The following is a 16,886-nucleotide window of genomic DNA, read 5'->3' on the forward strand; positions in this document are numbered from 1 at the left end:
CATTCATCTGTTGATAGACTATTGGCTTATTTGCATCTTTTAGCTGTTGTGAATAATGCTGCAGTGAATATTGATTCACAAATCCTCTTTGAGTCCCTGCTTTAAATTCATTTGGATGTATATTCAGAAATGGTATTGCTCAACCATTTGTGTTTTCCTATTGTATTAATATTGCTGTGTAATAATTTACCTCACAATTTAAGTGACTCAAAGCAACAATGATTTATTACTTCTTAAAATTCTATGGGATAACTGGGCACTTTTTGTGTCTGGGGTCACTTGTGTGACTGCATTCATTTGGTGGGTTGGTTGGAGCTAGAGTCCCTAAGATGGCTTCAATCACGTTTGGGCCTTGGTGAGGACAACAAGAAAGTGGGCCTTCTCTTTGCTCGCTATCTCTCCTTATTCAGTGTGGCTTGTATTACTTTACGTGACAGCTGAGTCCCAAGAGAATAAAGGCAGAAGCTGCAAGACATCTTGAGGCCTAGACTTCAGGACTCACACATCAGTTTCACTACAATGTATAGGACAAAACGTACAAACCTAGCCTAGACTCAAGGGGTCAGGTGAAATAGTCTCTAACTTTTGTGGGAAGATTAGCCAGGTTAATAAGTGGGGTCATTATTAAAATGCTCAGTCACACCTAATAACCTAACGGCTGATCCATAGCGAAGGAACTTTGAGAAATGGGGAAGGAGTGCCATTTGGGGAGCAAAATGTACTTCTGGTGAGTCTTAAATGGGATGGCTTGGTATTATGTCTTAACAAGTAAAGAGGCATGTGGGTTTTTTGAGCTTGTTTATTTGCAGGAGCTATATTGTACCATGCAGTTTTTTTGTTTGTTTTTAAACAGTTGTATGGTTAGCTTTAAACCGATGGAGCTTGGGCCTAAGAAGGCTTTAGTTGACTCAGGCAGGTCATATCAGCTTTACTGTGTGGGCTCTTTTAACTTCAGAGCTGCAGCTGGCCTAGAATTACAGGCAAAGTGCTAAACAGGGATTTGATTTTTTAAAGCTTTTTTCGGCATAACAGTACTTAATGCTTTTATTGGTTTCTTGAGCCAGGCCTGCAGTTTTAAACTGCAAAGATGTCTTAAATTCCAAATGTGCTGTAGAGTAATTAATGACTAAGGCACTAGACTTAAATTGTTAATTCCAGATCTAGACAGACAGTGGCTCTTTAGATTAAAAGAGGGTATTTGGGAGGGCTTACTTTGTAACTATGTAACTTGTCATCACCCTCCCCATATCCACCATGTGGTCTCAAGTATTTTTGGATTTCAGTATGTGAGCTCTTAACTGGTAATTTTAGTGACTATAAGTGGATTGCTTCACAAAAGATTAGCTTGTTAAGGAACAAATAAAAATGCATGGGTGGACACTTTATTATAGAATAATACCGTACTCTTAATTGTTGGAATGGTTTGAAAAATCTACTTTAGTCTTCAGTGCCAGTACAGGAGCAATGGGAAAATGAAACCAAATAAAGGAAGACAGATTGCATAAGCTAGAGGAAGAGAAGTTTTCTTAGAGAAGGAGCGACATCTTATATACATATAAATATTTGAGGCTACATGGTTTGGGGGCACATAATGACAGTTTATGTAATTACGAAGTTAGCACCCCAAGTATCCTCTTTTGACCTAAAATGACTTAGCACTATCTATCTAGGCCTAGAAATAGCAATTTAAGCCTGGAACCTGTGTCACTATTTTCTCTCTATATATAGGAAAATGAGGTCTTGAAGGCTTTGTAGTATGCTATGTTATGGCTGGCTATAGGATAACTTATTTGCACATTCATCTATCTGTGGATAGTTGGGTGATTTCTAGTTTTTCTCTATCAAACGTTGTTTCAGTGAACACTCTTGACATACCTTTGTACGTGTATATGAATATTTCCATGACATACCTAGAAATGAAATTACTGGGTTAAAGGTATGCAGAGTTTACATTAAAAAAATAGGTATAGCCATATTTCCATATAAAAACAGTATACCAATTGAGATTTATAAACAGTATGTGGGAATATTCTCTCCCCTTGTCAGTATTGGATGACATTAATTTTTATTTATTTACTTAGCTAATTTGCTGGATGAAAAATATTTTATTGTTTTAATTTGGTTATCTTTGATTTCTAGTGAGTTTCAGCATCATTTCATTTTTTGGTTGTCTTGTATTTCTTCATGAGATGTTTGTATATCTTTTTAAAACCGGTTTTCATTACTTTTGTTTCTTTGCTCATTGATGTGAAAGAACTTTTATATATTATTAATCTTTTCTCAGTACAGGCATACCTTATTTTGTTGTGCTTTGCTTTATTGCACCTCACAGTTATTGCATATTTTTTACAAATTGAAGGTTTGTGGCAACTGTGTGTCAAGCAAGTCTATCAGCGCCATTTTCTAGCAGCATTTGCTCACTTTGTGTCTCTGTGGTAATTCTCAAAATATTTTAGACTTTCTCATTATTATATTATGGTGATCTGTGGTCAGTTATCTTTATTTATTTATTTATTTATTTTAAAAAAGATTTTATTTATTTATTTGACAGAGACAGCCAGCGAGAGAGGGAATACAAGCAGGGGGAGTGGGAGAGGAAGAAGCAGGCTCCTAGTGGAGGAGCCTGATGTGGGGCTCGATCCCAGAACGCTGGGATCACGCCCTGAGCTGAAGGCAGACGCTTAACGGCTGCGCCACCCAGGTGCCCCTGTGGTCAGTTATCTTTAATACTACTATTGTAATTGTTTCGGGATGCCACAAAGTGTGACCATATAAGATGGCAATATAGTTGATAAATCTGTGTGTTCTGATTGGTCCGCTGACTGGTCATTCCCCTGCTCTCTTCCTCCTCCTTGGGCTTCCCTAATCCCTGAGATACAACAATATTGAAATTAGGCCAATTAATAACTTTACAGTAACCTCTAAGAGTACAAGTTAAAGGAAGAGCCCTGTGTCTTTCACTTTAAATCAAAAGCTAGAAACAATTTTAGTGAGGAAGGCATGTCAAAAGCTGATATAGACTGAAAGCTAGATTTCTTGAGCTGGTTAGCCAAGTTGTGAATGCAATTAAAAGTACTACTTCAGTGAATACACAGATGATAAGAATGATAAAAAAGCAAAACAGCCTGAAATGGAGAAAGTTTGAGTGTTCTGGATAGAACATTATTTCCTTAAATCAAAGCCTAATCCAGAGCAAGGCCCTAACTCTCTTCAGTTTTAAAAAGGCTGTGAGGTGAGGAAGCTGCAAAAGAAAAATTTGAAGTTAGCAGAGGTTGGTTTATGAGGTTTAAAGAAAGAAGCTGTCTCCATAAGATAAAAGTGCAAGGTGAAGGGGTGCCTGGTGGCTCAGTTGGTTAAGTGTCTGCTTTCTACTCAGGTCATGATCCCAGGGTCCTGTGATTGAGCCCTGCATTGTCTTTTGGGCTCACTGCCTAGCAGAGGAGTCTGCTTCTCCCTCTCCCTCTGCCTCTCCCCCTGCTCGTGCTCTCTCTTTCACTCACTCTTTTTCAAATAACTAACTAACTAACCAACTAACTGAAAAAAACAAAAAGTATGAGGGAAGCAGCAAGATGTAGAAGCTGTGGCAAGTTATCCAGAAGATCCAGTTTAGATAATTAAGGAAGGTGGCTATGCTAAACAACAGATTTTCGCAGTGTAAATGAAACAGCCTTCTGTTGGAAGAAGATGCTATCTAGGACTTTCATAGCTATAGAGGAGTAGTCAGTGCCTGGCTTCAAAGGATAGGCTGACTCATGTTAGGAGCTAATGGCAGCCGATGACTCTAAATTGAGGCCAGTTCTCAGTTCCCATTCTGAAAATCCTAGGTCCCTTAACAATTACACTTAATCTACTCTGCCTCTGCTCTATAAATGGAACAACAAAGTCTGGATGATAGCAAATCTGTTTACAACCATGGCTTACTGAATATTTCAGCCTACTGTTGAGACTTACTGCTTAGAAAAAAAGGATTTTTAAAAATATTACTGCTCATTGGCAATGTACTTGGTCACCTAAGAGCTCTGATGGAGATGTACAATGAGATGAATGTTGTTTTCATGACTGCTAACACAGCATCCATTCTGCAGCTCATGTTTGAAGGAGTAGTTTTGACTTGTAAGTCTTACTATTTAACAAATAGATTTTGTAAGGCTGTAGCTGCGATACATACTGATTCCTCTGGTGGATCTGGGCAAAGTAAATTGAAAACCTTCTGGAAAGAATTCAGCATTCTAGATGTCATTGAGGACATTTGTAATTCATGGGAAGAGGTCAAACTACCTGCAAATACATGAGCAGGAGTTTGGAAGAAGTTGATTCCAACTGTCATGGATGACTTTGAGGGGTTTAAGATTTCTGTGGAGGAAGGAACTGCAGATGGGGTGGAAAGAGGAAGAGAACTAGAAGTGGAGCCTGAAGGTGGCACTGCGTTGCTGCCATCTCATGATAAAATTTGAATGGATGAGGAGTTGCTTCTTATGGATGAACAAAGAAAGTGGTTTCTTGAGATAGACTGTACTCCTGGTGAAGATGCTATGAAGATTGCTGAAAGGACAACAAAGCATTTAGAATATTATATAAACTTAGTTGATAAAGCAGAAGCAGGGTTTGAGAAGATTAACTGTAATTTTGAGAGAAATTCTGTGGATAAAATGCTGTCAAAGAGCATTGCATGCTACAGAGAAATCCTTTCTGAAAGGAAAAGTCAGTTGGTGCAGAGGCAACTTCATTGTTGTCTTATTTTAAGAAATTGCCTCAGTTAACCCATCCTTCAGCAACCACTACTGTCGTCAGGCAGAAGCTGTGGACATTGAAGCAAGACTTTCCACCAGCAAAAAGATTATGACTCACTGAAAGTTGGGTGATGATTAGCATTTTTTAGCAATAAAGTACTTTTAAATGAAGGTATGTACTTTTTTTTTTTAAGCATTAGATATAATGCTGTTACACACTTAATGGATGACAGTATAGGGTAAACAAACATTAAGTTATATACACAGGGAAACCAAAAAGTTCATTTGACTTGCTTTATTGTAATATTTGTTTTATTGTAGCAGTCTGGAACTGAACCTACAGTATCTCAGAGATATGCCTGTATACAGATTGCTCTTTGATTTTGTTTATGATGCTTTGGTTTAGAAAAGTTTTAAATTAGAATATAGTGAAATCTTTCTATTTTTTTTCCCTTTTATAAACTTCTGGATTTTGTGTCTTGTTGAGCACAGATTTTCTTCACCCCAATATTATAACAAGATTTCCTCTTAAATACTTAAAAAAACAGTTTTAGAACATTTTTTCCTTTTAGCTCTATAGTCTCTCTGAAATTTATGTGTTGAGTGTAAGGAGGTGGATATGTTTTTTTTTTTTTCCTCAAATGGATCACCTATTGTTTCAGCATCATTAATGAATCATAAATGGTGTTGCAACAGTATTATAAACACTGCTGTTTCTAGAGTGTCCTTTCATTGATCTGTAAGTGTTCCTGTACCAGTATACTGTTTGATTTCAATTGATTTAAAAATTTATATTTTTATAATTGGTAAGGCCATTTCCCCTCATTGTTTTCCATTTTCAAAATGTTCTTGCCATTCATGTGACTCTTCTCTACATGAATTTTGGAATCAGTGTGTATGTCATGATCCACAAAAAATCTTGTTGGGTTTTTTTTTTTTAATTGGCATCACCTTGAATTTAGAGATTCATTTGGGAATGTCTGTCTTTAGGAATTTGTATCTTTACAGTATTGGGTTTTCCCATTCAACAGCATGGTATGACTAGTTAGGTCTTCTATTTTCTTCTGCAATTTCCTAGTTTTCCTCATGTCGATTGTGTTGAGTAGTAGTGAAAAGAATGGGTTCTAGTGCCATGCTGCTTGCGTTCAGTCTCTGCTAAGCTTGGGCAAATGAAAAACCCATTTTGTTTTTCAGTTTCCTCATCCATGAAATGGGAGTAATAATAACTCATTAGGGTTATTGTGAGGATGAAATGGTTAAGACATATAAGTTAACACATTTAATATGTTAGCTAATGTTAAGATAATATTTAGGTATTTTATAGTTTCTGTTTTTGTGAATAGGGTCTCATATTTAAATCTCATTTTAATTGGTTATGTTTGGTATATAGGAAAGTTCATGATTTTTTTGTTCATGGCTCTTGATTTGGATACTTTGCTGAACTCTGTTTAGTATTAATATTTTTGTTTTGTTTTTCTAAGTTCTCGTATTCTCTAGGTAATTGTATATTTTGCAGTGAATTGTTTTAACTTTCAATATTTTTGCCTTATTTATGTATTTATATTTTGGATCATTTTTTCATTGACTAGGACTTTCAATACAGTGTTGAATAGAAGTGATGATAAAGGGGCGTATGGGTGGCACAGCGGTTAAGTGTCTGCCTTCGGCTCAGGGCGTGATCCCGGCGTTGTGGGATCGAGCCCCACATCAGGCTCCTCTGCTATGAGCCTGCTTCTTCCTCTCCCACTCCCCCTGCTTGTGTTCCTTCTCTCACTGGCTGTCTCTATCTCTGTCAAATAAATAAAGTCTTTAAAAAAAAAAAGTGATGATAAAGAGCATTTCTTTTTCATGACTCTTTAAATAATTTGATATTGATTTATGAAAGTTAACCCTCTATAAAGCTAAGGCCTTTATGTGTGTGTTCTTATTTTGTTAACTAATGGGTTTTGGATTTTTATTAAATTACTTTTATTATACAAATAATAAATTAACATTTTTATTACAAAAGATTGAAAAAGTACAGGAATTACGGAGTACAGAGAAATTATAAAGCATGGAAGTTCTTTTGTATGCTGCTCTACTTTTATTCCTCTCTCTCTGTATGTAACTGTTACATCTGATTTCTAGTCTTTTTTTTTTTTTTTTTAAGATTTTATTTATTTATTTGACAGAGACAGCCAGCCAGTGAGAGAGGGAACACAAGCAGGGGGAGTGGGAGAGGAAGAAGCAGGCTCCCAGCGGAGGAGCCTGATGCAGGGCTCGATCCCAGAACTCCGGGATCCCGCCCTAAGCCGAAGGCAGACACTTAATGACTGAGCCACCCAGGCGCCCCATGGTTTCTAGTCTTTTAATTCTTTTGTAATACCATTATATACATTTGATGTGTACATATGTACACATACTTTTATTTAGTTTTATAAAAATAGGTGTTAGATTTTCATTTAGTGGATATTAAGTACCTATGGTGTATCAGCCATTAACCTTATTTTGTTCATTCAGCAGATATTTCTTAAATGTTTCCTAAGTGCCTAACAATGTCTCTGGTGCTATGGTATATCTGTGAGGAAAAAGAATAGCTCTGCTCTCAGAGCTAGTATTCTAAAGGTGTAGATAAGAGAAAGGAAGGAAAGGAGGAAGGAAGGAAGGAGCCAAGTGTTGCTAAATGGTGTGAAAAAAAGTTAAAGTAGGATAAAAGAGGATAGGATTGGGGTGCTGATTTATTATTTTAAAAAATGTCTACTTTTTAAAAAGATATATTTATTTATTTTAGAGAGCGCATGCAAGCAAGGGGAGGGGCAGAGGGAGAGAGAGAGAAAATTTCAAGCAGACTCCGTGCTGAGCACAGAGCACGAGTCAGGGCTCAGTCCCACGACCCCGAGACCATGATCTGAGCCAAATGCAAGAGTTGAATGCTTAACCAACTGAGCCACCCAGGCACCCCGTGTCTTCTAATAATTTATGAAATTTTCTGATCTGCTAGCAGTGTCCTTTTCTATTTTCTGAGTCTGTCATGATTTTATTCTCAAACAAAACCAAAACTAAATATAACCACAAAAGTTTTTTGCTATTTACATGTGATTTTTGGTATGAAAGTAGATAAATCCATATGTTCAGTCTTTCATCTTAAGCCAGAGGCTCCTTTCCTTGTCTTTGCACATTAGTCTTCCCAGTTTCTACTAGACTGACTTTTTCTTTCTTTTTTTATTAGATAAGTTTGGCATGTAACATTGTGTAAATTTAAGGTGTAAGGCGTATTACTCTGATACATTTATATATTGAAATATTGCTGATGTAGTGATGTTTTGTCACATTACATAATTATAGTACAGTATTGTCTACATTCATTATATTGTGCACAAAATCTCTATGACTTATTCACTATTCATTATAAGTTTGTATCCTTGAACACCATCACTCTTACCTCCCACCCCCACCCCATCCCCTGGCAAGCGCTATTTTACTCTCTTTTTTACAGGTTTATCTTCTTTGGGTACCACATATAAGTGATATCCTACGGTACTTGTTTTTCTCAGTCTGACTTATCTCCCTTAGCATAATGTGTTCAAGGTCTAACCATTTTGTCCTTTCTTATGGCTAAATAATATTCCATTGTGTATATATGCCACATCTACTTTATCCCTTCATCCATTGATGGGCATTTGGGTTGTTTCCATATCTTGGCTATTATGAATGGTGCTGGAATAATCATGGGAATGCAAATATCTTGTCGAATTCCTATTTTCATTTCCTTTAGGTATATACCCAGAAGTGGAAATCCTGGATCACATGGTAGATCTATTTTTTAATATTTTGAGAACTCTCCACATTGTTTTTCATAGTAGTTGGACCAATTACATTCCTACCAACAATGTTGAAGGGTTTTCTTTTTACCACATTCTCACCAGCACCTTTTGTCTCTTGTCTTCTTGATGATAGCTGTTCTAAGGTGTGAGGTAAGATCTGTGGTTGTTTGGATATGTATTTCCTGGGTAACTATGATGTTGAGCATCTTTTCATGTGCCTATTGGCCATTTTGTTGTTCTCTTTGGAAAAGTGTCTACTTAGTTCTGCCCATTTTTTAATTGAATTGTTTTTATTGTTATTAAGTTGACTGTGTTCTTTATATATTTTGGATATTAACTCCTTATCCAATATATGGTTCGTAAAATTTTTCTCCTGTTCTGTAGGTTGTCTTTTCATATTGTTTCTTGGGCTGTACAGACGCTTTTGGGTTTGATGTAGTTCCATTTGGTTATTTTGCTTTTTTTAAAAAAAGATTTTTAAAATTTATTTGAGAGAGAGAGAGCATGCGTGGAGTGGAGGTGCAGAGGGAGAAGGAGAAGCAGACTCTCTGCTGAGCAGGGAGCCTGATGCAGGGCTCAATCCCAGGACCCTGGGATCATGACCTGAGCCGAAGGCAGACGCTTAACCGACTGAGCCGCACAGGCACGCCTCTGATTTCTTAATACATGTGTTTATTGCTATAAACTGTCTTCTCAGAACTGCTTTTGCTGTGTCCCACAATATTTGTTATATTGTATTTCCATTTTCATTTGTGTTGGGATATCTTTTTTCTCTTTTGATTTTTCCTTTGACCTAATTGTTTAGATGTGTCTTTTTTAGTTTCCACGTATTTGTAGATCTTCTCACTTTCCTTTTGTTGCCGATGTCTAGTTTCATACCACTGTGGTCAGAGAAGATGCTTGGTATGATTTCAGTCTTGAATTTGCTAAGATTTGTTTTGTAGCCTATCATACGATCTATCCTGGAGAATGTGTGTTCTGCTGCTGTTGGATGGAATGTTCTGTATGTCTGTTAAGTACATTTGTTGTTCTTTTTTTTTTTTTTTGGTCTTTATTTATTTATTTATTTATTTGTCAGAGAGAGAGAGAGAGTACAAGCAGGGAAAGCGGCAAGGAGAGGGAGAAGCAGGCTCCCCGCCAAGCAGGAGCCTGACACGGGGTTTAATCCCAGGACCCCAGGATCATGACCTGAGCCAAAGGCAGACGCTTTACTGACTGAGCCACTTAGGTGCCCCAGTACAATTGTTCTTAAGTGTGGTTCAATTCGAGTATTTCCTGTTGATTTTCCCTCTGGACGATCTACTCATTGCTGATAGTGGGGTATTGAATTCTCCTATAATTATTGTATTGCTGTCTATTTTTCCCTTAAGATTTGTTACTATTTGTTTGATATATTTTGTTGCTTGAGTGTTGGGAGCACACGTATTTATGATTGTTATATCTTCTTGATGAGCTGACATCTTTATCATTGTATAATGACTTTACTTTGAAGTCTGTTTAGTCTGATGAAAGTTTGGCTGTGGCTGCCTTCTTTTGGCTTCACTTTGAGCCCATGTGGGTTTTGTTTTGTTTTTTGTTTTTTAACCTGTGTATGTCTTTAGAGCTGAAATGAGTCTCCTGTAGGCAGCATATAGTCAGGTCTTGTTTTTTTTTTTTTGTTTGTTTGTTTTTTTTTTGCTTTTTTGTTTTTTTTATCCATTCAGCCACACTTAGCCTTTTGATTGATGAGTTTAATCCATTACCTTAAAGGGGGTTATTGATATGTGAGGATTTACTACTGTGATCTTATTTTTTTCCTTCTGGTTATTTTGTTTCTCCATTGTTTCTTTTTCCTTCTGTTTCTGTCTGCCTTTGTAAGTTGGTGGTTTTCCATGGTGATTTGTTCAGTCTCTCCTTTTTTTATGTTTGTGTCTCTAAAGTAGATTTTTGCTCTGTGGTTATCATGAGGTTTACATAAAACATTTCATAGATAGGGCAGGAGGAGTGACAGTGGCCAGGCAGCCCAGCTTCAAGAAAGATTTCTGCCCCTGTGGCTGCAGGCACCTGGTGCATGCCTGCCCCACCACCATGATGCTCTAGAGGAAGGTCAGCTGCACTGAGGGGGTGGCAAAGGAGGAGCTCAAGAGGAGGTCATCAGCCTGCTCCTATAAAAGTGGAAATGAAGCCAAAAAAGGCAGCAGGAAAGGATAAATCTTCAGACAAAAAAGTGCAAACGGGGAAAAGGGGAGCAAAGGGAAAACAGGCTGAAGTGGCTAACCAAGAAATGAAGACTTACCTGCAGAAAATGGAGAAACAGAAAATGAGGAGAGTCCAGCCTCAGATGAAGCAGGAGAAAAAGAAGCCAAGTCTGATATCATACATACACCATGTCTTATCAGTGGTCCCTGTCTCCCTTCTTGTACAATCCAGAGGAATATATTTTTTTAAAGATTTGTTTATTTGTTTCAGAGAGAGAGAGAGAACATGCACACAAGTGAGTTGGGGGGAGGGACAGAGGGAGAGAATCTTCAAGCAGACTCCCCACTGAGCAAGGAGCCTGTTTTTTGGGGGGGTAGGGGCTGGGTCTCACGACCCATGAGATCATGACTGGAGCCAAACTGAAGAGTCAGAAGTTCAACCGACGAACTGAGCCACCCAGGCTCCCCCAGAGGAATATTTTTGTCAACTATTTTATAAATGCAAAGTTTTTTAGTAGCTCTAGAAATATTTTTAAGAAGGAGGGAACCCCCCCATCACATTCTTTAAATGTAAATTTTTTTTTTTTTTTTTTAAGAGGTGAAACTATTTTCTGGTTGCTTATTTTTTGGTACAACCAGAAAATAGTGGGTTATTGAATGCGGGAGGCCTTAATTGTTTTGGGTATCAGTTCAACGTTCCATAGATGGGGTAGTTTTTTTTTATATTATAATACCAAACATACCAAATGGTAGTTTGGGGTCAGTTGTACATTTAGTATGTCTTGAGCATTTAAAATTACATCTCTTCCCATGTTGTTTTTGGTACAGTTGTTTCCTAAAGAAAACCACTCCTTGATCTTGGCTCTCCCTGTCAGAATTTTGTGCTCTCTGTAACATCTCGGTTGTGGTAGTTCAGTTTTTCTAGTTATTTTGTTAATGTGCTGTGCAAGATTGAAAAATTTGAGCATGTAGTGTATATGATATTAAATTGTGAATTAATGGAACTTAATGTAACAGTGTATCAACATTTGAAGATATGGGTACTTGATATACTTTTAAGGAAGATTTGCCTCTAGATTTTAAGCTAGAAGGTCACTGGAATAACTTTTGGAAAAGAATCACAGTTACATGGTTTTTTAGATTTTTGGTATGTATGTTAAGAATTGTACAAATTGAAATGTCTGTACTGATCCTCAGAACAACCAATAAAAACTTAATTATGAAAGAAAAAATATTTTGTAGATAAAAAGTCCTTTTTCTTCTGATACCAATTTATCTTCATTTGTCTGTAAAGTTTCCATCACTTAACTGTTCCCTTTTTATATTTTTGTTATCACAATTACCTCTTTTTATGCTGTGATTTTGTTACTTAGTTGTAATAGCTATAGTTATTTTTAATGCTCTTTTCCTTTAATTTTTATGTTATAATTAAGAGTTTAACATATTCTAAAAAAGAATTGCAGTTTTCTAATTCTATGTATCACCTTAATTAGAGTTTAGTGTACTTAGGTCTTTTCGTTCAGCTTGAAGAGCTCCTTTCAGCATTTCTTTTAAGGCAGATATAGTGGGTCTCGTGGTGGTAAACTCCCTTAGCTTTTGTTTGTCTGGGAAAGCCTTTATTTCTTTTCCACATCTGGAGGATAACTTTGGCAGATAAGAGTATTCTTGGCTGACAGTTTTCATCTTTCAACATTTTGAATATGTAATTCCATACTCTCCTGGTCTGTAGATTTTCTGCTGAAAAATCTGATAGCCCAATGTGGGTTCCTTTGTAGGTTACTGTCTTTCTTTTCCCTAGTAGCTACCTTAAAAAAATTTTTTTTTAAAATCATTGGCTTTTGACCGTTTTATTTAAAAAAAAAAATTTTTTTTAAGATTTTATTTTTAAGTAATCTCTACCCCGAATGTGGGGCTTGAACTCACAACCCTGAGATCAAGTGTTCCATGCTCTACTGACTGAGCCAGCCAGGTGCCCCTCAACAGATTTAATGTAATGTGTTTTGGAGAAGGTCTTTTTGCATTGAGATAGATGTTCTATTGGCTTTGTGGACTTGTATATCCAGTTCCTTTTCCAGGTTTGGGAAGTTGTCAGCTATTATTTTGTTAAATAAACTCGCCGCCTACATCCTCTCTTTTTTCTTGAGTACCGATTATTCTTATGTTGGCTTTTGTAATGAAGTTTAGTAGTTTTCATTGGGTTTCTTCACTTTTAAAAAATCTTAGTTCTCTCTTCTTTTCCACCAGAATCATTTCTAGAGTCCTATCTTCGAGCTTGTTAATTCTCTCTTCCATCTCTCTGCTCAATTTCTAGTACAGTCTCATACCTGATTAATTGATTTCTTCAGCTCTGGATTTTTTTTTTTTTTTTTTTTTTTTTTTTTTTAGAATTTCAGTCTCTTTGGTAAAGTACTCCTTATGTTCATTCATTTTCTTTCTGAGATCATTGTATTGCCTGAGTTTTTTGTAACTTGTTGAATTTCTTCATAATATTTTGAATTCTTTATCAGATGCAATATTCCATGTCTTTGGGTTCAGTTGGTAGAAAATTGTCATTTCCTTTTGTGATAAAGTATGGTTTTTTGGTGGTGTTTGATGAAAAGTGCTTCTGCTTCAGCACTTAATTAGCAAACACCTTTTTTATTTAGACAAGGTTTTGTTTACTTTGATTTTAACAGTTTAGTAGTCTGGTAAATTAGGAGCCGCCTTTTATTTTCCAGAAGGTGGCACTAGTACAGCAGAACTGATTTATTGCTAAGGTTGGAAGCAGATGATTTAGAAAGAGGGAGAGAAGGAAGGAAGGAAAGAAGAAAGGAAGGGGGGGAGGCAGGAAGGAAGGGAGGAAGGAAGGAGGCAGAGTTGGGGGTGGGGAGGTGTACACTTAACATTTGAGGCTTTGAGTATGCCCACAGCCTGGGAGGAGGATCCTCCAGTTGGGGTACCCAGGAGTCTGTGAGTGGTCTCCTTTCCTGAACCCAGGACACACAACAGGAGACATTTTCTTTCAGTCCTGGTTGTTGGCCTACTTCTCTACTTCTCTTTCCTTTCCTTCTCTGCAGTCATTGCTGTCACTCCTCAGAGCAGTGGGTCCCTCCAGCTGCAGAATTCTCAGCTGGGCAGACCTCCACCCACCATATTGACCTTCTGCCTCTTCTGCCAGAAACATTGTGCTGTTCTGCTGCTGGACCTGCTGACACCGGCTCCCACAGCCTCTCCATGGCCCAGTCTATCTACCCACTTTGAGTTACATGGATGGATGTCTGTGGTTTCCTGGTTTGCTGTGCAGAGGCAGTTTTTTTCAGTTATGGAAGTCGATTAGTTGTAAATGAAAGGGGAGAGAAAAAAGAAACAACTCATGGAGCTGTAGTACTTATGTCATTTCCAAACCTTTTTCATCTTGAAGGCTCAAGTTAAGTGTACCTTGCTTCAAGGGCTTCCCTTACTGCTTCCTTCTTTCTAACATTCCATGTTTAGCTCTATCATTCTGGATTGTACTGGCATAATTGCATCATATTTTACCAGACAGTGAATGAGTGATGTGATAAATGTGGTTTTATTAACTAAATGTAGCATGGTAGCTGATACATTAAAGGCTGCTAAGTAAATGCTATTTCATAACACATGAAAAAATAAGTATAAACAGGAGAAGTTTATAGTAGGCACCCTGTTACCAAACTAGCGCGGCAGTTTTACTAATAGGATAGTCATTTCCTGCTAGGCTACCAGTCTGTGGGACTTTTTTTAAGTCCATAAAAGCAGTTCTGGAAATTGGTATAAAATATTAAATACATTTTACCAAAGGGAAGGGACAGAGTCTAAAAATATGAGATTTTGCTTTAATATTTAAGCTGACCTGACTGCTCTGTGTATTGAGTGATATATTTCTGTTAGGTTGAGTCTTCTGGTATGGTAAAATGTTTGTTAAGTTCTTATAAATTAAAGAAATAGTAAGGGAAGCTGAGTTGTGTGTTCGTTGTCTGTGTTTAACTTCTAAAATTTGGTTTTTGAACAGGTAAATGTATTTTCATAGTTCAGAATTAAAAAATACAGTGAGGTAAAAAAAAAATACAGTGAGGTGTCTCTTATCTTTTCTCTTTAGCTACTCAGAAACTGATAAGCTTTTGAGATTTCCCCTCTGCAGAAACAACCAATTTTATTAATATAAACATAGTGTTGGCTGTGTATGTGTAGGTACTTTTGTTTTTTTTTTTTAATTCTGCTAGGATGATCATTTGTGTTGGTGTGTGTAATGAATACTGACTCAAAATGTTTTGTGATTTTTTTTTTCTTTCTTTAGATACATCAGATTACGGAATGGCTTGCAGGCACTTTTGATTTCAGACCTAAGTAATATGGAAGGTAAAACAGGAGATGCAACAGATGATGAAGAAGAAGAGGAAGAGGAAGAAGAGGAAGATGATGATGATGATGACGACGACGATGACGATGATGATGAAGATTCGGGAGCTGAAATAGAAGATGATGATGAAGAGGGTTTTGATGATGAAGAGGAGTTTGATGATGACGACGAGCATGATGATGATGATCTTGATACTGAGGATAATGAATTGGAAGAATTAGAAGAGAGGGCAGAAGCTAGAAAGAAAACCACTGAAAAACAGGTGTGAATCTTGTCTATTATTATGTCTTTTTCTAATTTGGGAATTCTTTGGGGTATTCCTAAACTCATGTTTTATTTCTTAATGTCCAAAAGTAAGTGTATATTCATTTTTGATCTTCAGTAAAGGTCTATTTATTCTGTATAAAAATACCATTTTAAAAACATTTTGCTCACTTATGAAGGTATAGAAGCTTATTGTAGAAATGAATGGAAAATTTTAAAAAATGTAAAAATCACTCATAATCATAACTCAGAAGTAATCACTGGTAATATTGGAGGATTTGTGTAATTCTTAGCATGGAGTAGAGGGATAAGAGAGTATATTATCTTTGGAGACAATGGAAAAAGAAAAGAACAAGGCAGTATAGAGTCCTCACCTGGGCCTATGGTTCTGAGAGTCCTCACGGGTAATTTCTGTTTGGTAATTTCACGTGTTTTTCTCTCTCTTTACGGGACAGCACCAAGTAATTTGGAGGAATTGAAATAAAAATGGGCAGTTGAGCTTAGTGTAATATATATAGTTGACTGTTGAACAACATGGGGTTTAAGGGTACCAACCTCCTGTGCAGTTGAAAATCCTTGTATAACTTTTGATTCCCCTAAGATTTAACTACTAATAGCTTACTGTTCACTGGAAGACTTACTGATAAGATAAATAGTTGATTAACACACATTTTTTTTTAAAGTATTTTGTTTATTTGAGACAGTGTGAGGGAGAGAGCACAAGCAGGGGGGAGGAACAGAGGGAGAGGGAGCAGCAGACTCTTTGCTGAGCAGGGAGCCCAATGCGGGACTGTATCCCAAGATTCCAGGATCCTGGGATCATGACCTGAGCCGAAGGCAGATGCTTAACCAATGGAGCCTCCCACGTGCCCCAATTAACACATATTTTGTATATGTATTATGTACTGTATTCTTATAATAAAGTGAGCTAGAGAAAAGAAAACATTATGAAGAAAATTATAAGAGAAAATACATTTATAATATTGTATTTATTGAAAAACATCAAAGTTAAGTGGACCTGGGCAGTTCAAACCTGTGTTGTTTAAAGGTCAAGCATAATAACAGTAAGTAACTATATTGATAGGGTTTGATAAGGAGAATTTCCTTCTCTGGATATCTTTGAAAGAATGCCTCTGTTTTACAGTGGGGAGTACCTATATTAGAGGATAATATATTTTGGAGACATTACAGTGGAATCGGTCAGCAAATGATTGTTAAAACTAGTTTCTTGACTATCGATAATACATTCAACATTATATAGTCAACATACAAATGAAATAAGGTTCATATTATTAAGACTAAAATCTAGATGTCAAACATATTATACCATAAGGTGGTCAGCCCTCAGAGATATAAAGATGTGAAAATACAGGTAGTAGGTATGCTATAAATCCTTTTGTTGATAGTCACTCTTCCTGGAAAAATTATTTTCTTAAGATTTTACCAGTTTTTTCACTAAGTCGTTGGGGGAATTGGGTCATATTTTTAAGAATTTTGCCCCTTGCTGTATATATTATGAATGGTGCCTGTTTTGGGGTAACATGATAGGACAAGT

At 36.8% G+C, this 16,886-nt stretch overlaps 1 protein-coding gene and 1 pseudogene across 3 annotated transcripts in view; both read left to right on the forward strand.

Annotated features, from left to right (window-relative positions):
- Positions 1-16,886, forward strand: part of NRDC (nardilysin convertase) — a 100,909-nt gene that overhangs the window by 19,836 nt on the left and 64,187 nt on the right. For all 3 annotated transcript variants that reach the window (XR_008958876.1, XM_026498117.4, XM_026498116.4), the window contains exon 2: positions 15,005-15,329. Coding sequence is in view for 2 of the 3 variants with exons in the window: in XM_026498117.4 (XP_026353902.1) it covers positions 15,005-15,329 (325 nt within the window). In the remaining variant the exon portion in view is untranslated. The remainder of the gene's footprint in view (positions 1-15,004; positions 15,330-16,886) is intronic.
- LOC113254683 (non-histone chromosomal protein HMG-14-like) lies at positions 10,604-11,705 on the forward strand (annotated as a pseudogene).

The sequence above is a fragment of the Ursus arctos genome, unplaced genomic scaffold (genome assembly GCF_023065955.2).
Source record: "Ursus arctos isolate Adak ecotype North America unplaced genomic scaffold, UrsArc2.0 scaffold_12, whole genome shotgun sequence".
In the NCBI taxonomy this organism is placed as follows: Eukaryota; Metazoa; Chordata; class Mammalia; order Carnivora; family Ursidae; genus Ursus; species Ursus arctos.